The 23,425-nt window shown below is 34.1% G+C and overlaps 5 protein-coding genes across 11 annotated transcripts; 4 read left to right on the forward strand and 1 right to left on the reverse strand.

Moving 5' to 3' along the window:
• On the forward strand, positions 1–1,008 carry LOC107422970 (protein BIG GRAIN 1-like B). The gene has a single exon (XM_048476926.2). The coding sequence runs from the start codon at positions 1–3 to the stop codon at positions 1,006–1,008; it is 1,008 nt and encodes a 335-aa protein (XP_048332883.2).
• Positions 1,009–1,815: 807 nt separating this feature from the next.
• Positions 1,816–8,024, reverse strand: LOC107422973 (uncharacterized). 5 transcript variants are annotated; one of them, XM_048478034.2, is made up of 10 exons: positions 7,628–8,024; positions 6,936–7,209; positions 6,218–6,334; positions 6,031–6,100; positions 5,112–5,368; positions 4,504–4,620; positions 3,918–3,969; positions 2,862–3,379; positions 2,247–2,371; positions 1,816–2,154 (listed from the first exon to the last, which is right to left on the reverse strand). In XM_048478034.2, the coding sequence occupies exons 3-8, from the start codon at positions 6,314–6,316 to the stop codon at positions 2,877–2,879; spliced, it is 1,098 nt and encodes a 365-aa protein (XP_048333991.1). In that variant the 5' UTR covers positions 6,317–6,334; positions 6,936–7,209; positions 7,628–8,024; the 3' UTR covers positions 1,816–2,154; positions 2,247–2,371; positions 2,862–2,876. The 5 variants fall into 5 exon arrangements, with proteins under 5 accessions (XP_048333991.1, XP_015887966.1, XP_015887965.1 ...); XM_016032480.4 differs by lacking the exon at positions 6,936–7,209 and having other exon boundaries at positions 2,862–3,373; XM_016032479.4 differs by lacking the exon at positions 6,936–7,209 and having other exon boundaries at positions 2,247–2,359; positions 7,628–8,023.
• A 647-nt stretch (positions 8,025–8,671) lies between these two features.
• On the forward strand, positions 8,672–17,944 carry LOC107422982 (TNF receptor-associated factor homolog 1a). 2 transcript variants are annotated; one of them, XM_016032490.4, is made up of 13 exons: positions 8,672–8,968; positions 9,687–9,904; positions 10,842–10,953; positions 11,651–11,739; positions 11,839–11,907; positions 11,988–12,117; positions 12,239–12,397; positions 12,768–13,119; positions 13,650–13,762; positions 14,521–14,671; positions 15,402–15,874; positions 15,956–16,154; positions 16,384–17,944. In XM_016032490.4, exons 2-13 carry the CDS (start codon positions 9,727–9,729, stop codon positions 17,746–17,748), a joined length of 3,390 nt encoding a protein of 1,129 aa, XP_015887976.3. In that variant the 5' UTR covers positions 8,672–8,968; positions 9,687–9,726; the 3' UTR covers positions 17,749–17,944. The 2 variants fall into 2 exon arrangements, with proteins under 2 accessions (XP_015887976.3, XP_015887974.3); XM_016032488.4 differs by having other exon boundaries at positions 8,673–8,968; positions 9,680–9,904.
• A 778-nt stretch (positions 17,945–18,722) lies between these two features.
• Positions 18,723–21,528, forward strand: LOC107422977 (large ribosomal subunit protein P1). 2 transcript variants are annotated; one of them, XM_025075531.3, is made up of 5 exons: positions 18,723–19,031; positions 19,769–19,892; positions 20,008–20,096; positions 20,694–20,757; positions 21,195–21,528. In XM_025075531.3, exons 1-4 carry the CDS (start codon positions 18,963–18,965, stop codon positions 20,745–20,747), a joined length of 336 nt encoding a protein of 111 aa, XP_024931299.1. In that variant the 5' UTR covers positions 18,723–18,962; the 3' UTR covers positions 20,748–20,757; positions 21,195–21,528. The 2 variants fall into 2 exon arrangements, with proteins under 2 accessions (XP_024931299.1, XP_015887970.1); XM_016032484.4 differs by having other exon boundaries at positions 18,727–19,031; positions 21,236–21,528.
• Positions 21,529–22,567: 1,039 nt separating this feature from the next.
• Positions 22,568–23,359, forward strand: LOC112492397 (uncharacterized). The gene has a single exon (XM_025076001.3). It carries the CDS (start codon positions 22,679–22,681, stop codon positions 22,979–22,981), a length of 303 nt encoding a protein of 100 aa, XP_024931769.1. The 5' UTR covers positions 22,568–22,678; the 3' UTR covers positions 22,982–23,359.
• The last annotated feature ends 66 nt before the right edge of the window (positions 23,360–23,425 follow it).

Genomic DNA, 23,425 nt, shown 5'->3' on the forward strand with positions numbered 1-23,425 from the left:
ATGTACAGACGAGAGAAAACACAAGAGAGATCATACCCATCATTCTCTTCGACTATTCTCGAGCAAATAGAGCGGTCAATAATCGACGAGGCCGACAAACATTCATGTGGTGGAGTTGGTGGAGATCGCTTGAAGCTCAAGAATCAAACTAATAGAGCTATGGAAAATGAAGATATCAGTATTCTTGCCCGAGCTTGTGTAATGGAGTATAAGAAGGTTGGAGATAAAGCAGTCAGCGCTCAACGAAGAAGACAGTGTTACGATGGTAATAAATTAGTCCATGATCATAATAATGATCATGACATTATGTCTTCAGAATCTGTGCATTGTTACACCTCGTGTTTCGCATCGCTGATGCCGAAGCCGCCAAAGCCTGTTCGATCCACAACCGAAACAGAGAAGAACAGCACACACACTCGGACTAAGGTTGACCAAATTTTGAAATCAGGGGCTTTGAAGATTTGCAGCAAGGTGAAACAGCCAGTTAATTTCCTTAATTCTCTTTTCACCGCGAAGAAATCCAAGAGCTCCTCTTCCATCCCTGCTGTTCAATCACTTTCAACTTGTCCTTCGGCCTTTTCATATCCCAGATCATGTTTAAGAAAAAACTCTTCACCTTCTTGTAGGAGTGAAAAACTTGGTAATGAAGGGATTAAAAAGACGGTTCGTTTCCACCCTGTAAGTGTTATTGTGGATGAAAATGGTCGCTCATGCGGTCAAAAACGTTTATACGAACCAGAAGAACAAGAACAAAAAGATGTCGACTCATGGAAAGTCAGATGGTCACCGAAGAGGAAGATGGAAGAAGGTGATGAAGTCCAAATGTCTGAAAAAACGCAGCGAGTGGAAAAAGCAGCCAGAGAAGAGTTTATGAGGCATTATCGTCAAATCCAATTGAATAACTGCAAATTTACACTGAGAGATTTTCTGTGCGATGTGGAACAAGTGGATGACGATGCCGTTTTCTGTTCAAGTTCGGATCGTTTCGAGCTTGAAAATCTTGAGTAGATCAGTGCATCGTTATCCTTCTTGATTCACTTTTGATTCTTGATTCACTGCCGGAGTTGTAAGGTTATGGTTTTGGGGTTCTTTCTGATTCGGGAGAGAGAGAGAGAGAGAGAGAGTTTTGGTTTCGAATTCGGGGTACGTGAGCGTAGAGAGAGGGAGAGTGTGTTGTGGTGCTGGGCGTTTTCGAAGGAGACAAGTGAGAGACTATTCAGCTCCAACTGTATGTAAAATTAAAGAATCCACTAAATTGAAGCATTTTTTTATTCGATAAGATTATAATCCATGGTTGGTAGAAATTTAATGGACTTAATATTATTTTACCGATTCTTCTTCTTGCTGATTCTTTATACAACATACCCAAAGTTGATTTTATCAGACCAATACCCAACTAAGCTTAAGGCACTACCATAGGCTGTCTATTTATTTATTATTGTCATTTGTCAAAACGAAAGCTTTTAAACATTAACTTTTTTTATTTTTATTTTTATTTTTTTAAAATTTTTAAGTATAGAAATAGGTCTATGCTTTCAAATTAAAAGAATGTTGTTTTATAATTGATCCATTTCCAGTTATCTATTTTAATTTGATGGAAATCTAGGATGAATTTATATTAATCATCATTACAATTTGTTAATTGACACTCGTTATTAGCACTAGATTTAAGACAATGGTATTAAAATATATTTTCATTTATATAAATATAATTTCTTTTTTCATATGACGTTTTTGGTTATCACCACCAATCCTTATATGTATATATTATCTGTCTATATATAATAAGAAAACAAAACCAGTTTCTCAAAACAATTTTATCTAGCAAAACTTTCAAATATGAGCTTAAGTCAGCACAATGTAACGAGGTTTTTGAGTCCCAAAACAGTATATATATATATATATATAATAAGAAAACAAAACCAGTTTCGCAAACAATTTTACCTTGCAAAACTTTCAAATGTGAGCTTAAGTCAGCACAATGGAACGATGTCCCAAAACAAAAAAGCTCAAGATTCGATTAGAATTACCCAATTGCCAGCAGAAATTACATTATAGTGAAGAAATTCCTTCGTTGGCTTTTAAAATTAGGTTTCAAGTTTGAAAAGAATCCTTCTTTAATCAAAATCAACAGTCTGCTCCTTGATTACTCTCCTGCCACAATAACAAGCATCCATCAATCCCCAACCAGAAGGCAAAAGGAAGCGATAGAAATAAACAACAAAATGAGAAAATGAAAATCTTACCCATTCTATGTACTTGGTCCATCCAACTGGTGTTTGATAAAGAATCAAAGAATAAGCAGAGATGAGATGCTCCTTGCTTGTCATAAATCAAATTCTATCCTTCGGCATCAAACCTGAATTACAAACTGTTAACACTGTTAATAGTTCCTATCTATGTATATAATTGGACAAAAGCACAAATTACATTTTACTACAAACTGAACTGCAAAATGTAGAAGCTTTAGGAGCTCCTTAGTTATCCAAGTATCTCATTTCAATATATCAACGATATCAAGGCAGTAGTCCACATCTACACCTGCAACTCTACTCTCACAGTCCCACTATGCTATCTTGTACTTGCAAAAATAAAATTTACCAAACAGAAAATCTTAAGCATCAACTCATGCAAAATACATACACAACAGTATGGATATGCTTATTAGAAGCAATGTTTAGTAACAAAAGTTATAATAAATGTAACATCCTGAATTATGTGCTCCATTATGCTATTCCACCTTATTTCTTATTTAAAAAAGTGTTTAAACAACTGAGAGAAACAAATACATATCACCACAAAACATTTAGACACCACACAAATGGTAACAAATCAAAAGTAAAATCATTGTGTAAACTTACTGATTATGAAAAAGCTCATTTTGGTGTAGATGAGGCACGGTGTTCCAGGAATTTCCACGGAGGTCTCCTAGAATTTGATAAAGGCACTCCAATCCCCAAAAGACTCTTTATCCACTTAACCCGGCTTAGAAGTTCCTCCAAGTCCAAAATTGCAACTTCTATAGTATCAGTGCACATTAAATTTAGAGACATGTTTTCATCAACTCTCTTCTTCTCTAAGGACCCATCATTATCTAATCTGTCTTGGCCATCTGTAGTTCCACTTATTTCAGTCCATGAATCTATAAAATGTGAACTTGAACCACTATCAGAGCAACTGGTTTTCCCAATGCCACTATCATCGGCCATGCTAGATTCCATATTCGGCCCTGGTGTCTGCATTTCCACAGCTGCCATAGCACCTAAAGGTTGTGCTCCCTGTCTATAAGGATATTGTGATGCTTGAGCTGTAGGCTGAACACCATTTCTTTCACCTTCATGCATAGTGGCCAAAGCCATGCTTGGAGTAACAACTGCAACTATAAGAGTTAATCCAAATTAGATCAATTCCTCAGAACAGTTCATAAGAAAACAAAAGGCGCGATAACAAAGAAAATACAGACTAGGGAACTCAACCCACTACTCATGCTCTAGAACTTGTTAAAGACAAATTTAACTTATCAGAATTACCAGCTTTACAATTAATCAAAGTTGAACAATGGTATCAAGATATAATCCTATAATATGAACCCTCATTGCCTATAAGGTCCAACTACTACAAGTGAATAAAATGTCTTATATCCCAACAAACATATAATAAAATAAACCATCTGATACAACACATAAAAGAACAACAAGAACATTTAGCATTCAAGCTTCATGTGCAAATGACCAAGATGTACAAAAAGGCAATGCATATAATATCTACTGGCTCTAGATTTTCTGTCATTCAAATGGAGCAAACCTACTGCCAAGACCACAAGGTCAAAATGGTTATCCTACACAAGTTCAGCCAGGCACACATATATTTGGTATAAACCAAGAGCAAGTGTCCTTGTAGGCTTGCAGCTACCTCACCTTGATTGACAGGCTTAATTATCTGAGCACAAGAATGACCATTATCACTCTCCTGCAACCACCAAGGCATTGAAAGAAAATCAGTTACAGGAAAAAGAAATATCCATAACTGATATGAAATACATAAAACCTAAAATACTGTAGAAACAGCTAAAGATGACAAGAAATAATAAAAAAGTATCACAGTCTATATTTAAGCAAAGCCCAGCTTTGCTTTAGTACGTACTTCCCTTGAAAAATGATATATCCAACGCAAACATTATCGAAATTCCTCCATAAATTAGAAGTGAGAACCAAAAAAGTTCAGGGGAAAAAGATCATACATTATGAACTGCATTAATATAAACAATTAAACCTATGAGGAAAAAGAACAAGGGGCATAATATAAATGTGCATTTATACAGTCGTTTTATGCGTAAAACGTTTAGAAAATAAATCTAGAATCTACAAAAAACTGCAATAATAGGGAATTACCAGACTTCTAGAAATTTCTGTACCAAGGTTTAAGTAGAAAATTCCTACAATAGAAAAGGAGAAAAAAACATGGATTGATGCAGCATTTAAAGAAGGTGACCACGAAAGGTACCATAGGAGTAGGAACTGTCCAACCATATTCAGGAGACCAATCCAAGGATGGGCGCAGGTCCTTGCAGAAAACATCATACGTTGATCCTTCACCAGCAGGAGGAGGTAGCAACTCTATCTACAAACATAAGAGCACAATTAAGCAATGTAACTCTTTTATTATATGGTAATAATATAATCGTTATATTAAATTGCAATAAATTTTGATCGTTAATATCCAAAAATTCTCCTTCAGCCTTTTGATGAAAATATAATACATCCAATATTTATAATTTATTAGAAACAAATATTTGAAAAAAAGGCCAGAAAACTTTGTTAAAGTGATAATACAATTTATTCAATTTGTTTTTCAGTGATGATATAATATGATTCCAAGGAAGAGGAAAGGTCTAAGCAAAATCATACATGGATGGTATGTAAAGTAGTTTAACAAGAAAAAGGAGTAATTGGTAAGGTAGAAAACAATTGAGTTCTTAATGGTCAAAATGACAAAACAGCAAAGAATCTAAAGGAACCATAATAGAACCACAACAGAATATACAAAAAGCAAAGATAAATAATCATTCAAAACAGCTAAATAATTAACATAAAAAAGCAAATAAATAATACCTTAACCTTCTCATCCCCCAATATTTCAATTATTTTTCCTGACCAATAGCAAGAATCAAACCACCAATCTACTAAATCTCCCACCTTCCAACTATCAGCAATGATAACTACCACTTCTTTGATTGTATTAATGTCAGGCATTTCACTTTTGTGGCAGATAGTAGGAAAGGAGGGGCGCACCATCAGTGGCAGCTTTGTCTTCCTTGACCTTGAACTAATACCTGGGGGCCTCTGATATAATTTTATCCAGGTTTTTTCTTTGGGAAAAAAAAAAAAAAAAAAAACACCCCAAAAACCCATGAGAAGATTCAGGGACATAGACCGAAAGCTAACCACAAGCATAAGTACTTCTATATAACAACAAAACCCTAAATCACTATTCTGCTAGACTACAAGCTGATTTTCTTTCACACAGGTGGAAAATACATTTCAATGAGATAGACTCAAAAGATTTTCTAATATTTTTTCGCATCGCATCTTTAAAAACCAATGAAGTGTATATAACACCAACAACTAATATTTAATTATAGAACCTAAAGAAAACTAATGTAGTACTATTCACGCAAAACTCTGTAACATGCATAAGATAAAAAAGATCTTCTTTCTTCTTTGATAGCAGTATAAGAACATACTTCATTATCCATCAAGCATAAAAACAAAAGAATATGCTGATCTATCATACAAACAGGATAGAGTCAATCACATGCATATTATCCATACATCTAATTGTTCAGAATGCATAATGCCATAAAATTGAAGTTGGCCCAAATTATGCATATACATATATATATATATATATATATATATTCTTATTTTGCTCAACCCAGCTATGTTATCAAGTTAATGGAAATAACACTGAACAGATGGATTGTGTGGAACTCTGTTAGGCCTAGTAGCAGCTACAGCATATTATACTTACTTTCATCTGGAAAGTCAGCATACTCCAACTTATGTGCCAGCTGATTTAATCTCCAGCCAATGTCATGTATCTAAAGCAACGTAAAAGCAAGGTAAAAGCATTCTTAAAATCATGAAATCTTTCTCTTGTAATGTTCTCTAAATTCAACAATAAACAAAAACAGAGTTCAAGCAAATAGTGCTCTTACCTTGCACCTGAACCATGCACCACGAAAACCTTGAATGAACGATCTTGATTCTACCTCATCGCCAACTTCAAATGGCAAGTTATGCAAGCCCATGATCATCCATCAAAAAGTATACAGCTGCACCATACACATTGCCAATTTTAAAAGAATCTTCTTAGAGCAAAAGAAGATACAGTTATTAAAGTATAAAATAGTTCACAATATGCTACGACATGTCAAATGCATTATGCATCAAATATTTGCTAAAATTCCTTGAAAGCATCATCTGTTCCCCTTTACAAAGGTAGGAAGTTCTCATTAGTCATCAGTGAAAAAGAAGAACATCAATAACAAGAAACACCAACCTCTAAACATAATCATTTATCGAACTTGAACATGCAAATTACTACCAAGAATTCAACAATAAGTGTCCATACAGGGAGAGTGAAGAAATTTGAACTAATATATGCTCTATTACATTGCAGATAGTAAGGATGCCCAAACCTCAATGACCTCTAACCAATCCATTCATTTGAATATGCAAAACAGAGCATATGATCCCAAGATCAATTATGCAAACCTCATACAAACGATAGACAAAAGGTTAAATCCAGCTTCCATCCACAGATGAGAAAAAGTTTACAAGAAAAGATTAAAGAAAATTCACAAACCTAATCTTAAAAAAAAAGATTATATATATATATATATATATATCTATCCTTGCTCCAAAATGCCTAACCTCCAGTGCTTTGAATCTGCTAAGGACCTTCTCTCGTGAGAATTTCTTGTTGAGGTTTGTAATACCCAATTTGATAACCCTACTTCCCCCAATTTAATATCAGTGTTAAAAAGAAAACTGTTAAGCTTTCAAACAATTCTCCATTTCCTTCCCTCCTTTACCTCTGGATGAACCCTAGAAAACCCTCCATAGCTACACATCCCCTATTCAGAGTCCAGTATATATATGAGCCTAGAAGTCCCTCCGGCTGAAAAAGTCCAACACCTTTCAAATCCTAGTAAAAGTAGATATAAAAATATCCCCATTAACCTATTTTAAAGTGTTTCCAGAACTTTGAAACAAAAATTAACAAAGATAAAAAAATAAAAATCTCAGGGTTTTAAACAAAACCTCTTAGTTTCTAATACCCAATTTAATAACCCTATTCCCTCCACCTCTCAACGAAAACTGGCCTAAACCTCATAGTTACATCGCTCTTCTACATTCCGAAGCAATAATTTAAATTCTCTGCATTTTGCAAAATTTAAAAAAAAAAAAAATTAGTTTCTCACTCGAAAAAACAAAAAAATCATCTACAATTTCGCGTAACTCAAAATTCTGTCAACAAAATTTGAATACATGAAATTTTCCTCATATTTCAAGAAAACAGAAACATTTTCAAGTGCCCAAAAAAAAAAAATTCGTAACCTTACCAAATTCATTGACGCAGCTTGAGAACAGCGATTTAGCACTTTGATAGATAGATCATCTCCCTCCAATTTTTACGACTTCTTCTCTTTCCCCAAAACACTTTTTTTCTTTTTTTTTTTTTTTGGAACGCCAACCACAAACTGTACAGGACTTTGTTTTAAATCAAAACCACCGAATTCACTGTTTTGTTTTGTTTTTTTTTTTTGTTTTTTTTTTTTTTTTCAGTCAAGCGCTTAAAATTTTATTTCTGATTTAAAAAAAAAAAAAAAAAAGTGTTTTTCAAAAATAACTTTTCGGAAACTGTTTTTAAAAATTCAATTCTCTCTCACCATCTGCAAACTGTACAAGGCTTTGTTTTAAAGCAAAACCACCGAATTCATTTTTTTTCTTTTTTCTTTTTTCAGTCGAGCGCTTGAAATTTTATTTGATTTTAAAAAACAAATAAAAAGTGTTTTTTAACTTTTTCGAAACTGTTTCTATAATATTCAATTCTCTCTCACCTTTGGGTAAAAAATTGGGCTTGCCAATGAATCCAAAAAGCCCATATTAAAAAATTTTATTCGAGCCCATTTAATGTTAAAGAGGCTGACCCAAACTACCAAATTATTTCAGATCCAACCCATGACAATTCACAAACCCTAATTACACAACAAGGCAAAATAAAAAAAAAATAATAGTAATAAAAAAAGAAAAAAAAAGGAAAGTGGGGTCCACAGAGTGCAAGGCGAATCTAGACCGAGCTAATACCCTGTTTGGCACCGAAATGAGTCAAGCCCATGGAACCACTCTTTAGCTTCTTCTGCTGCTCTCTCCCCCACGTTTTGTCACCGACCTCCATATAAAGCCAACATTTTTTTATTTTATTTTATTTTATTTTTCTTTCTTATCCAATTTCATTGAATTTTTGTGTTTTTTATATAAATTTTTACAATTTTTTTTTTTTTGGGGAATATAAAAAAGAGAAGAGAAAGAGAAGCAAACAAAGCCACCACTTTTCTAACACACACATATCCTTCACCTCTTTACACAAAACAGAGTCACAAAACTTTCCTTATAAAATATTAAAAATAACAATAAATGAAATATGTAGATATATGTATTGGAAAATATTTATTTCGGAATATAACGAATTAAATAAAAATTAATTTTTACGATTTTTCTTTTTTGGGTTCGGCCTTTGCTCTCTCTCTCTCTCTCTTTCTCTCTCTTTTTTTCGCTGTGCTGCTTCTTCGCCTCTCTTTCTCTGTCTATTTTCTCTCTTTCCATTTTTTTTGTTCTTTCTCTCTCTAGAATCTCAGAGCTTCCGTTGGCCATTGAGAAATAAGCTCTGGTCTTCTTTCCAGGTTTGTATGGCCATTCGATCTATGAGATGTCGTTGCAAATTCTGTATTCTGAAAATTGTTCTTCTTTTTGCTGTCTGGTTTATCTTATTTTATTTTATTTTTTCAATTAAGGGTTTGAATTTGATCGTGTTTTTGGGGATTGTTTGCTTGCGATCTTTGTTTAAAGGTGTAGATTGCTATGGGTTTCGTTTGGCCTTCTGTCTCGTTCAATTGGGTTTTCATCGGGATGGTTATTCCTTTTTTTAGGGTTTTTGATTAATTCATTTCGGTTTTTAATCTGGATGTTTCTTATTGGGGTCGGTTTAATGTTTTTTTTTTTTTTCGGAAGGGTTTATTGCTATGTGGTATTTTGGAGGTGGGTTTTTGGTTTAGTGAATTATAAATGTTGGGCTTGTTTGGTTCCCGATAAAATCGAGTAAAAAAGATTTAAAACATGCATCTCTAGTGTTCGACTGATGTAAAATTAGCCAATTAGTTGTTTTAAGATCGATTCAGTGGGGTCTTTACTTTCTCAGGCCGTAATTCATTGACAAATTGAATAAAAAATTTCATTGTTTTTGTTATTTTACTTCGACTATGAGCAACCAAACAGAGAGTTTTTCATTTTTTATTTTGTTCATTTCTTTTGTGTTATATAATGTTATTTTCATCTAAACTGAGGTTTACGAACTGATAGTAGCGTTTTACTGATTGCGATTTCTTCTTATCTAGTGTGCAGAGTGGGAAGGAGTGTTGGGAAAGGAGTTTTGGAGTAATAAATGGCCGGGATTGCTGGTGAGGAGTCTGGAGCGGGAAGGTCTATGGAAGGGATTTCAGGTGGCCAGCGTTGCCAATCTGGGGAAGCATTGGCAGAATGGCGTTCTTCTGAGCAGGTGGAAAATGGGACTCCATCTACTTCACCTCCCTACTGGGACACTGATGATGATGATGATGGTGGTATGGGTTATTTTCTTTTGTATATTTGCATTATACTATTTGCTATTAATGTATTTGAGCTCCTTTGATTCGATAAAGTGCCAGGCTTGGGGGCAATCCTGTTGTCACAGAACTGTGAAAACTGTTAGGATGGAAGGATGTACTGAAGTAAAAACTTATTATGAATACTGTATGGTATAATAAAAGAGGATCCTTTTGCTACACATAAGTCCGATTGCTTTTTGCATATGCTGCCTGTCAGGTTTGATAGAAAACAGGATGATTAGGTTGGTTTATGTGTTGAAGATAAATCTTCCAGTGATTCATGGTCAGGAATAAACATTATTTTACTATTTCAGTGCAAGATGATACTTTTTTTAATAGACATTCGTTTCTAGGGCCAAAAACATAAAGTTGAACTTGTTTTGTTACTGTCTGGCGAAGGCATTGCGGGGAGTGCTTATGGTTCATAACCATAGTTGATCTGGCATCGTTTTCTCCTCTGTGTGCGTTTATTGCTTTGCTCAATTCTATGAGAATAAAGTAGGGAAGAAAAGCAAACTATTGAGTGGCTTCAACTTTTTTTCTATTTCAAACAAAATTGATTCCTTGTTTTTCCTGTACAAGCACCTGAATTATGAATGTTTGTATATATATATATGGTTAGTTGAACCATGGAAAAGAAATCTGAATCTCCAATGTTGAATTGAAAAAACAGTTAGTCATTGGAATAAGTTCTACATCATCTTTATAATTAACTTCTTTAAACAATCTCTTTGGGTTTGAATATTTACATTTGGGCTAAGTAGAAATCTGGTTTTTAAAGTTTGACTATTCCTTGGTTACTAATTACAGTTACCTCTTATGTAACCAATACCTGCTGGACTTATTCTTCTTTATAATTTGCCCAATATTTTCTTGTGGTTAATGTTATAAGAGTATTTTATTTCTTTCATAGGGCCTAAGCCATCTGACTTGTATGGAAAATATACATGGAAGATAGAGAAATTTTCTCAGATTAACAAGAGAGAACTTCGTAGTAATGCATTTGAGGTTGGGGGATACAAATGGTAAGCGGTTCCAGATCTGACTTCCTTTTTGAAATTATTTTATATTTCTTTGTTCATGTTGGTAGAATAATTTGATAGTGCTGAGTCCTTATCTTGACATATTTTTCAAACTATGTTCTTTGTAAACTGTGTATGCAGTTGTAATAGTAATAATATCTATATGTTAACTTGTAGGTATATGTTTTTGCACACTTGTTTACTTTAGTAATCATCCATCAGTTTTAGCGAATTCACACTCAAAATTTTGAATCTACGAAATTAATTTCAAATCTGAGTTTGATTCTAATATCTAAAGTTATAATTCTTGTGAAGAGGGAGAATCAGGTGATAGCTTCCATGTTGAGTAACTTATCTCTTGATAATTTATATATCTGCCCAGTTACATTTCGTTTGACATATCATTCAGTTTATAAGTTACATAATAATCACATGATAACTTCCACGTTTTTCTATGTCAATGTTTCTTTTGTACCAGTGCTTAAGCCTGAATTTACATATTTTAATGCTCCCTTAATGCTTCCTTACTCTCTGTAATTAGCATGCAACTTGGGTAATGGACAATGATAATTGTACTGGTTTCCTTGCTGCATACTTATGATCTGTATATAGTCATGTACAAGTGGCTTGGAAATTGTAATTTAAAATAAAGAATTGTTATAATATTTTGTTTTCACCTAGCAATTTGCATGAATTGCAGGTACATCTTAATCTATCCCCAAGGTTGTGATGTTTGCAATCATCTCTCATTGTTTCTCTGTGTTGCAAATCATGACAAACTACTTCCAGGTTTGATATGTTTAATGTGTTGGTGTTGCTTGGATTGATACCAATTACTGGTCCCTTTGTTCTGTGTAATCATTTTTTCTTTTTTTGGGTGATAAACAGGTTGGAGTCATTTTGCACAGTTTACGATTGCTGTGGTGAATAAAGATCCAAAAAAATCAAAATATTCTGGTTTGTCTATCATTGATTAGTTTGTTTTTTGGTGCTTCTGATATATCAGATGATCAAGATTGTCAATGCAAACTTTTCAGATACACTGCATCGGTTCTGGAAGAAAGAGCATGACTGGGGATGGAAAAAATTTATGGAGCTGTCTAAAGTGTTAGATGGGTTTATTGATGCTGACACTCTTATAATAAAGGCGCAAGTTCAAGTCATCAGGTGATCTATGAATTTAATCCTCAAATCTTTTGCTTTAGCCTATCTTTAGTTTCAATTGTCTGAGAAATATTCATTTTGATGAGAGTTTTCTTATTTACCTGAATTACTTCTGCTTTTGTAGGGAGAAAGCAGATCGACCTTTTCGTTGCCTTGATTGCCAATATAGGAGAGAACTTGTTAGAGTATATCTAACGAATGTAGAGCAAATCTGCCGTCGTTTTGTGGAGGAGAGAAGAAGCAAACTTGGAAAGTTGATAGAAGATAAAGCTAGGTGGTCGAGGTATTGTGTAATTACCTTCTGAATGTCTCTTATTTGGAAGATTCAGTATACTTGTTGGTATTAGTTACTTAAAGCCTTTTGGCCATTTACTGTTGAACAATTTTTTGGTTTAAAATTACAAATGGTTCTCTAGGGGTTCGGTAAAATATTTTTGGAAGACATAATTTTTAAAGGACTTTGTCTTTTAGATTGTTTTCTTGTTTTTTTACAATTATGTATTTATTATTTTGGTTTATTTGCTGCACTTTTTAACGTATAGATTTAAACTCTCTGTCAACATGTATAAGTGTTCCTGTGCTACATATATGGTTTGCGTTTATTCCTTGATATATTCTCTAATAGCAACTGTCTGTTTGCATTGGTGTTGCAGTTTCTGTGCTTTCTGGTTGGGAATTGACCAAAATTCTAGACGCCGTATGTCTAGGGAGAAGACAGATTCAATTCTGAAAGTTGTAGTTAAACACTTCTTTATTGAGAAAGAAGTCACATCTACTTTGGTAATGGATTCATTGTACAGTGGACTGAAGGCTCTTGAAGGCCAGAATAAGAGCAAGAAAGGCAGGGTGAAATTGTTGGATGCTGCTGAAGAAATGCCAGCACCTATTGTTCGTGTGGAGAAGGATACGTTTGTATTGGTGGATGATGTATTACTGCTACTTGAGAGGGCTGCCATGGAACCATTACCTCCCAAAGATGAGAAGGGTCCTCAGAATCGCACCAAGGTATGTTGAAATTTCAAACGTTTTGTTTGATTATGGGAATTTATTATAGCTGGTAGTTAGCATGAGTTATGAGTATGGTTTGAGTTGTTGGGTTGGTGCTTTTATTGTTGATTATCCAATGAAGTGAGGTCTTTCTTCTTTTTGTGGTTTATGATCGTTTGAAAAAATTCTTTGCTATTTGAATATGGTTCACGTGATATCGCACTCATATAAATTTTGGTTTGTGTACAAATTTATGTTCACATTTGTTTATGTAGGTTTCATTTCATCTAAATGCTGTTTGTCCTTCTTTGCTTGGCATCAGCCTTGAGCCCAAATGCCATTGGTGTGTCCCTCAATGTAATTGGAAACTAGTATAGGACATGTGAGGCAGACTATAATGACTAATTTTATGCAATCTAGGCTTGGAATTCATGAAGTAACTATTCGTCTATCGAGTTTATGTGCCTATAAGGAGAGACTTAAGAATATATGTTTGATGATTTTTAACCATAATCATTGGTGGCACTATAACATCGTAGTATATGCAGGAAGGAAACTCAGGAGAGGACTTTAATAAAGATTCCATAGAACGTGATGAAAGGCGCCTTACTGAATTGGGTCGTAGGACTGTAGAAATATTTGTCCTTGCTCATATTTTCAGGTAATATGTTCAATAAAAATTCGTTTGCTTCTAATAACTTAAATATTTTCCCTTGCTTGTGACTTTGTCACCATTAACTAATGCTATCATGGCATGTCTACTGCTATTAGTCTTTGGTTATCTCCTTAACTAGATCATTTATATTTTTTTTGGCCTTTCTGTCTGTTTGATATCTTCCCTACCTCATTGGAAGTGGAATATACTGAAATATAGATGCATTTTTTTTTTTTTTTTTGGTGGAAATAATCCTTTTGCATGTATGTAAGCTGGTACTTATAGGATTCATAATGATTTTAAATTGGGAGGTCTAATGCTAGTTAGGATGAAGGATTGTAAGATCTCTTCATATGGGTTTGGTAGGAATGCTCAGATGTATTGCACCATGAATGAGCAACAAAATACAGCTTGTTGTATTTGTTAATTTACAAACTACCGTCTTGGAGAGAAATATTATTATCAACAAACTTATCATCGCCTGTGTAATGAAAATGGCTTTCTTGGGGTGCAAGTGTAGTATTTTAAGGATGCAAAATATCTTCTTCTTCTTCTTCTTCTTCTTCTCCTTCTCTCTCTCTCTTTTTGCCCCCTCCCTGATTGGATTTTAGTATCAATCTTATGGCAATAGCAGTCAGATAGCTATCTTCAACTGTTATTTAATCATAGAATTTCAGTGTCGCATTATTCTGTTTAAACTGTTTACTGGTTATACTTTTGCTTTTGTACTTTTAGATGGTCTAATTATTGTTATTTTCATGCAGCAACAAAATTGAAGTTGCCTATCAAGAGGCTGTTGCATTGAAAAGGCAAGAAGAACTCATCCGTGAAGAAGAGGCGGCGTGGCAGGCCGAAACTGAGCAGAAGGCAAAACGTGGAGCAACTGAAAAGGAAAAGAAGTCAAAGAAAAAGCAGGTGTAGCCTCTTTTTTTCTTCTCAATATTTTTTTCGTCAAGGTAGTTTTGATTAAAATGGATCAACGGGGAGGCAACAGTTGTTTGTTTTACTCTTTTTTTTTTTTTTTTTTTTTTTGTGGGAAATTTAAATCTCTAGGTAGTTTGGAAAATTTTGTTGATCTAAATTGACATCTTGATCCATAAGAGTAGTTGGGCTTGCTCAAAATATAACTTACTTTTATGTGGAAGTGACAAAATGATCTAAAATGTGTTGTATAAAGAAGAAATAAATGCAAATATGAATATATTAATGTAGGAACACTGACAGTCAAATATCCAACATTGTAAACTTTTCTGATTCTGCTCATAATGATATTCTTTAGTGAAGCACTGGAATTCTGATGTGTGGCTGCTGAAAAACCAGCAGTGATCTTGAGAAAACTAGTTGCAGTGACAAGCAAGCCAAATGTTGGGTCTATGTAGCTTATATGTCCGCACTCAGTTTTACTCAAGTGGGGCTTAGTTATCTATACTGTAATGATTTCATGATTAGCCTTTTATTTGGAACTTTCCAACTAATATAAGTATAGGTCTGGTTCCTTATTGAAATAGTTCCAATCAAAGATGGTAAATTTGTTGATTTTTATATCATACTTTTGAATGCCTTATTAGTTTTTCCAAAAAATGTTAATTCTTACCTTTTTTCCCCTTTGATCCTTATGTGACATTTCTTGCTTTTATTTTTGCAGGCTAAACAGAAACGCAATAACCGGAAAGGGAAGGAGAAAGGTAGGGAGGAAAGGCCAGTTGTAGCAGTACAGGACAAACTTCTGGAAGAAGACCCTGGTAGTGATATAAAGGATTCCACGATAGAGGAAGTTGAACCTGTGCTTGAGAAGTCTGGTATGCTTGAAGATGTATCTGATGTGTCTGATTCAGTGGATGGTGTTGCTGAAGTACTGCAGCCTGATTCAGAAGACAGAGATGCTAGCCCAATCAATTGGGACACTGACACTTCAGAAGTTCATCCTCCCACTGAAGCCAGCAGTGGAATAAGCGGCCCTTCATCTGTACTGAATGGAGTGTCTGACAAAAAGAGCACGTCTGTGATGGATGATAGTTCCTCAACATGTTCTACTGACTCGGTCCCGTCAGTGGTAATGAATGGACCATATAAGGGGAATTCATTACCTAACTTCAAAAACCAAAAGCCAGCCAGCAGGTAAAATATATAGCCAATATTTCTTTACTGAAACTGGACAAAAATAAGGTTTCTAATCAATTTGCCACTTCAAATTTGTAGAGGAAAGAATCAACGAGGAAAGGCAACACCAGATGGGAATAGTTGGCCAACTGAGATGGATAATCAGCCATCTGTACCTACTGTGGAGGCGGCGGGTGTTGATGTTACCGGAAGTGGTAAATCTGGTGAAACTGATTCGGAGGCTGTTCTTTCGTTGCAGGATAGGATAAAGCGGCTAGAGCAACATGCAGTTAAAACGGTAGGATTATTATATTGAATTTTGATCCATTCTGCCTCTTATAATCGCAGATTTTGACCTGTTGTTGCATTCCACTTTTTGGTCATCTCTTCATTAGTTTGTCCTCATTCATTTAAATAGTCGTTTGTAGTTTTAACAGCATATCCATAATTTTCATCTCTTTTATTGGCTTTGTTGATTAATTCCTTAATTTGTATTGACATTATTGTAACTGTTATTTTTGTTATAGGAGGAAGAAATGTATTCACTGAAGAAAAAATTGAGTATAAATAAAGATCAGGCAGAGGTTGACATGCCCCCTAAAGAGAAGACATTAGCAGTAACACCGTCCCCTGGTAGCCCGCCTAAAACTCTATCATCATCTGTTCAACCGAAGTCTGAGTATCAGAGCAGTGCTAGTGTGGATTCTGTTCAAGTGAGGAAAACATCCTTAAATGGCGCACAGCAGATTGATAGACCAGTGTCTTTGGTTACCTCATCACAGAACACTACCATGTCCAAACCTGAGACCCCGAAGACTGCAACTCAAAAACCGACTGAAAAAGCCATGGCACATCCGATTCCTGTGATGTCAAGACCCTCCAGTGCTCCTCTAATTCCTGGTCCCAGGCCAACTGCTCCTGTTGTTTCTATGGTTCAAACAGCCCCCCTTCTTGCCCGTTCAGTGAGTGCAGCTGGTCGTTTGGGCCCTGACCCCTCTCCAGCAACCCATAGTTATGTTCCGCAGTCTTACAGAAATGCCATAATGGGTAACCATGTTGCTTCGAGTTCTGCTGGTTTCCCTAATGCTAACACATCAAGCTCGGGAGTGAACCAACCCCCTGCGTACTCGACACCTCCTGCATTGGTATCTTCTCCGATGTTCTTACCTCAGGGATCCGAAAGGATGGACCCAGGCACCATCAAATCAGGTTTTCCTTTTGGCATGATGACTCGAGATGGCTTACATAATGGAACCCACTGGATGGAGAATTCCCAAAGGGAACCTGGAAAAAGCATAAGTTATGATACTTCTACTCTGCTCAACGATGTGCAGAACCTAGACATATACAAGCCTTTACCAAGTGGATCCAGGGAACACTTATCCTCTGAGTTTTCGGCTGGCACATCTGGACGTCAGATCCAAGGTGTGTCTGCAGATGAATTTCCACACCTTGATATCATCAATGACCTGCTTGATGATGAATACGGTATTGGGAAAGCATCTAGGGGAGGTTCTGTAAACCATTTAAATCGGCAGTTTTCTTTTCCTGGAGAGTTGGGAGGAGCTAGCGATATGGGGTCAACTAGCTCTTGCAGGTTTGAGCGAACACGGAGTTACCATGATGGTGGGTTCCAGAGGAGCTATAGCTCTTCAGGGAGCCCTTATGAATCTGTCAGAGAGTATGTCCCACAAGGTAGTCCTCTACCGTATGTAAATGGGCAGATTGATGGTCTAATTCAAAACCAGTGGCAGATGGCCAATTCTGATCTTTCTTTACTAGGCATGAGGAGTCCAGAATGCGATGGTTACCCATATTATAACCCAGAATATTCTAATTTGGCATGCAGCTCCAATGGTTACACAGTATTCCGGCCTTCGAATGGCCATTGAAAGGAAAGAACAACGGAGTTGGCCTGCGAATTAGTATGGCCATTTTCCGTTGTATAATAATGTATTCGAGGAAATTGTTGGGTCTTTAGATTTGGAGTGAGGTTGTAATCTTTTCATAAGAAAACATTTTGTAAAGAGTGTTTCTTTTGCTTCCAGCCATTTTAAGTTGCTAGAAATTTAAGGGTTTCGTTTGTCCCTTGGGTTTTTCGGGCTAATGGTTGAAACCAGCGTGATGGAATTTTTTTAACCACCGAACAGTTTAGCCACTTTTGTGGTTGCTTTTTCTGAACTACGTTTGGTTGGGGAACCATACCCAACTTACAATATAGAATTAGGATTATCTTCTGGATTAATTTGATGCGTCATTAGAAGGGATATATAGCAGAATTTAAAAAAACAGAACGACCAAAAGAGAATTACCGGTAGAGATTTAGGTTTAAAAATATTTTAAAATGTGAAAAATACAACCCAGATATGGCAGTGTTATGAAGTTGAGCCATTAAAAATTATGAATCTCTATGATAAAGACAGATACTTCTCTTTAAACCTCATGTCTTAAAAAGAAAGCTAAACTGTAATAAATTTCTGTATGTTTTTGAGGCGTTGAAGATTTTATTTTTTTAATAATGATTACACATATTTTTCACAGAAAATAATAATAATAATTATAATAATAATAATAATAATAATGATTACACATATTATTAACCTTAATTTATAATAAATATATATCCTCTTAAAATATATTTAATTTTTTGTTTTATCTTAGAATAAATAAAATTAAACAAACATATCTTTTACATAACACACACATATATGCGTACAATAGAACAGTATTATTTATGTATCATATGTACACAATGGTGTATCATGTATTCCGCATCAACGCAAAAGTTAGATAGAAAAGATAGAATTCGAACCAAAAGAAAATAGAATTCTAACTTTTTTTTTTTTTTTTTTTTTTTGGTGATAAAATAAATCGAATTCTAACCCGGGTTGAAATAGGAAACCGAAAAGCAATAGATAGGGGTAGTTTAGTAATCACAACTGTATCGTCGTCCCCATTAAAGCCATAACTTTTTAGGGCTTTTTTCTTTTGAAGATTTCACTTTTTACAGTTCACTCTCCCTCGCTTTCTTGGTACCAGATCTCGAATTCTACAGCCGGGTTTCACAGAGCCTTTTTGTTAAAAAAATAAATTAAATTAAATTAAAATGTCGACTGGAGAACTTGCTTGCACATATGCTGCTGCTCTTCTTTACGACGATGGAATCCCCATTACTGTACGTTCAAAATCTCTTCACTGGTTTTTTTGCTTTCCTTGTTCTGTAACTGTGGGTGTTGATTATTTTCTTGAATGCCCAGTGAAATTTAGATTGTGGGTTTTTTTTCTTTTTTAAATGAAAAAGGAATTAGTGGGTGATTTTCATGGCGTTTATGATAGGAAATTCGAACAGTGATATAAACTAATTAGAAAATCCCATCATTATATGATTTTGGTTTTCTGTGAAACTAGATTTTGTTAGGTTTTATTTTATTTTATCTTTTGAAAAATGGAAGTAGGGGTTGATTTTCTTGGCCTGTATGAAAGGAAAATTGAAGAATGATATTACTAAGTTGGAAAAACCCCTAAATGGATATTTTTTGTTTTTTTATGGGAGGCAAAGTTTTATGGATGCTTTTTCCAAGTTTATATGATTTGTTTGTTCTGTCTTTCAAGTAAATTTGTGATATGCCCCAGATGTTAAGTTGTAAATTGTGTTATTTTCCTGGTTGATATAGTTCTCTTGCGTAATGGGAATGTTTCAGTTTGATCTTTGGAAATTGGAAGCTTCCTTGGTTCTATTATGAATGTTAACAATGGCTGGATCAATTTGGTGTTATTTTTCTATGAGGGACTTTTGGTTTTGTTGTTTCTATGAATATATTGAGCTTGATTACTTATTTCTTCTTCTTCTTCTTTCCTTTTCCTTGTTTTCCTTCTTTTTTTTTTTTTTCTTTTTTTTTTCTTTTTTTGTAGGCTGAGAAAATTGCAACAATCGTCGAATCTGCAAATTTGAAAATTGACTCATACTGGCCTGGATTGTTTTCCAAGCTCTTTGAGAAGAGAAGCATTGAAGACCTTATTTTGAATGCTGTTTCTGGTAGGCAACAAAATGAAGCTTAATATCATTTACTAGTTTTATGGCTTTTTCTTGGTTGTATTTTAATTCAATAACAGAGTTAACTCATTATTTTTTTGAATGTTTGTTTGTGAAGGCGGCGTACCTGCAGCTGTTGCAGCTCCAGTTTCTGGAGGCAGTGGTGACTCTGCTGCCCCTGCTGCACCTGCTGCTGAGGAGAAGAAGGTAGAACTAGCTTTTGATGCTTTATATGTTATGTTATTTTGCATGAACTGTTTTAGATAATGTTGATTTTGATCTAGAATCAATTGGAGGGAATGCTGTTAAGGAATTGGTTCCGCATCTTTGTATTGCATAAATCCAATGAGTCTTTGCTTTCAATGCTTAAATTTTATGATTAGTTTAAGGAATATAGGAAACATCTTTAAAATTTATAAGGGTTAGTTTTTATTTTTTTTATTTTTTGGGTTGTGGAAATGGCTGTTAGAAGAGTTTGGTTTTCTTATTTTTTTCTTTACTTAATTTACCTAGAAAATAGGAATAGTTTTTTTCTTCTTTAATTGATAATTGATTGCAAGTTCAAGAACCATCAGAAATTTACTTTTTCGTAATTTTGAGAAAATATGTAGATATAGTTTCTCACTTTCTCAACATTCAATACCGAAGAAGGCTTTTTGAACCTTGTGTTCAGTTTGTTTATTTTAATAGATGTTGTTCTTTAGCATATAATATATCACTGTTTTTACTATACTTGTTCCAACCATAAGTGATTAATTCAGTCTTTTTTTTTTTTTTTTTTTTTTTTGCCTTTTCTTTTTCCAGGACGAGCCCTTGGATGAAAGTGATGATGATTTGGGATTCAGCTTATTTGACTAGACAGTTGCAGGTGTGCCATGTTTTCCTCATACTAGGCTTTTGCTTAAAATTTTTAGATATTTAGATATTTTTGCTTTATACTTAAAATATTTTGATATCTTGCCACCGAGAGGGGCTTTGAAATTTTGAAAATCTAACAATTTAGTTTTTTCATATTGTTCTGGTCTTTCTAGTATTTTATTATTCTTTATGATGATAATATTGTTATACACTGCAACAAACTGCTCTTGAATTATGGAAAGTCGATGACAAAGTAGAATATGTTTATTTTGCATCTGTTTTTGGCATAAAAAAAGCTTAATGTCAATTTTGACTCTTTTTATTATTATATACATTTGGAGAACTTAATGTCAATTTTGACTCTTTTTATTATTATATACATTTGGAGAATGAAAAATGTTTTTTCTTGTTTTAATGGTTTCCATCGATATATCAACATCCATCAAGTTGAAAAGCAGTGGATCTCAGTTTATCAAATGGTATGGCAGGACTTCTACCAAACAAAAAATGGATAAACATTCATCCAGTTACAAGCCAGTGGATAAAAATGGTGTAGCAGGACCTTTACGAGTCAAACAAATGGATAAACATTCATCCAGTTAAAAAGCAATGGATCTTGATTACCAAATGCTCTGGCAGGACTTTTACCAAACCAAAAATAGATATATGTGACATGGCCATTAGTTTTATTATTTGAAAAATAAAAATGTTTGAAATATATGGATAAGTAAAAGATTCAATGTAAGCCAATTTTGCATTTACCTTCTTAGCTATTACGTTCTGACTTTTCCTTCTACACTATTGGTTTTTTTTCTTCTTCTTTTTGGGTCATTTTTAATCCTATTATACATTTTTGGTGATGAATTTCATGAAATTAATTATTCACAACTAATGTAACTCTATTAGAATATTTTTTATTTTTTTTCTTATTTTATGTTTTATTTCATTTTTAACTATTGTATAAGGCTTAATTTTGCCAAATTTATTAAAGAAAATTGCGGAATTGGACTCGCATGGTAAGAAAATAATAGTTGTTTCTTTTTTTAAAAAAAAAAATTTATGGGGAGTAAAAAATTAAATGTATAATAGTTCATGATGGTAAAATAGTAAAACCAAATGAACCTATAAAATAATGATATGTTATTTTTTACATCATTAAGTAATCAAGTTGGTAAAATATTTTGGTGCTCCAAATTTATGTGAGAGGGAGTTCTATGAATCAGAAACTGGCGAAGGTAACGGAATGGATTCTTTATTTTTTATTTTTTATTTTTTATTTTTTCTTTGCTTTGATAGGCGATGACTTAATATAATTCCACTTTGAGAACTTTAATCGTATCATATACGCATAAGACCACCAGACTTGCCATCCAATCAAAACTTTCATAGGCGTCAAACAGTGTCCTAATCAAATCCATGTTCAAATAAAAACCAATATATTAAGATGGAATAAGACAATTCAAAATTTTCGTTATCCTTCGCTACGGACAACTAGATTATCTTAATCCCATTACCAATCTACACAATCAATATATATATATATATATATGTTTTATATTTTCAAGATAAGAACTTGGGAAGTGAAACTTCACGAGTTAATTTCCTTCTCTTCATGCTTAAGATTTAAAAAGACCCATTCAAGTTTGTTGAATTTTTATAGCAGTTGAAAATGGAAAATAAAATAATAAAAATCAACAATTTTGAAAAATATAAATAAAATAATGGAACACCCATTAGTCAACAGTCAAAATCCTTCAACACTATAATAATAAAAAGTCACTCAAAATTTATTTAGCCTACTTCTATAAATACCCACAATCCGTTTGTATAATTCCATATTCATTCATTCTTTTCGTTCAAACATCATAGTTCTTGAATTGATCAAGCTAGTTTACAAAGAGAATAGTTCTTCAATTCTCGAACTTTCATTGATGGGGCTTCTCAATATTGCCTTGGCTGTGATGCTTGTTCTTTCTGTTGTGTATTTTGAGCCAAGCAGAGCCAGTAGGATGTTGCATGATGAAGAAGAAATAGCCAAGAAGAAACTTGGCCTTCAGTCCCTTCAGAGAGGAGATCTTCCTCCATCAGGTGCATCTGGGTGTACCTATATTCCTGGTACTGGAGGCTCAAGCTGTCCACTGAATGGGAAACACCATGCAGGCCATGTTTTATCCCATGCTACCGCTTATCCTCGCCTTACGGTCCAATTGGGTGTGGCAACCAATCAGAAATGACCACTCTAGTGCTACAAAAATTGAAGCTGGATTCATTATAGCTGCAGATTAATAATGGATTTTTGGAGAAGAAGAAGATGATCATGATGATGTGGGATGTCTTTTCCCAATTTCTAACATCATTTCCAAGAATCATCCAACCAAGTTGGATTGCTTTTACTTTTTATTAGCTTTCTCTTAACTGTAGAATAATACTATGAAACATTGAAATATGTAAATTAAAGTGATTTTTACAAATTTGATTTATTTTTCTTATGTAAAAGAACAGAAAAATATAGTAGCCAGGGATAATCATACAAAATTCATCTTCATGGTGAATTGGTGATCAATATGTACAATACATGATCTTGTGTAATATACATGGACTTATTGCTTTAATTTTTGTTATTATGGTGGTAGTAAAGTCCTCCATCTTATTCATATATATCAATATTGACCCGGCAA

Source organism: Ziziphus jujuba, chromosome 3 (genome assembly GCF_031755915.1).
Source record: "Ziziphus jujuba cultivar Dongzao chromosome 3, ASM3175591v1".
Taxonomy (NCBI): Eukaryota; Viridiplantae; Streptophyta; class Magnoliopsida; order Rosales; family Rhamnaceae; genus Ziziphus; species Ziziphus jujuba.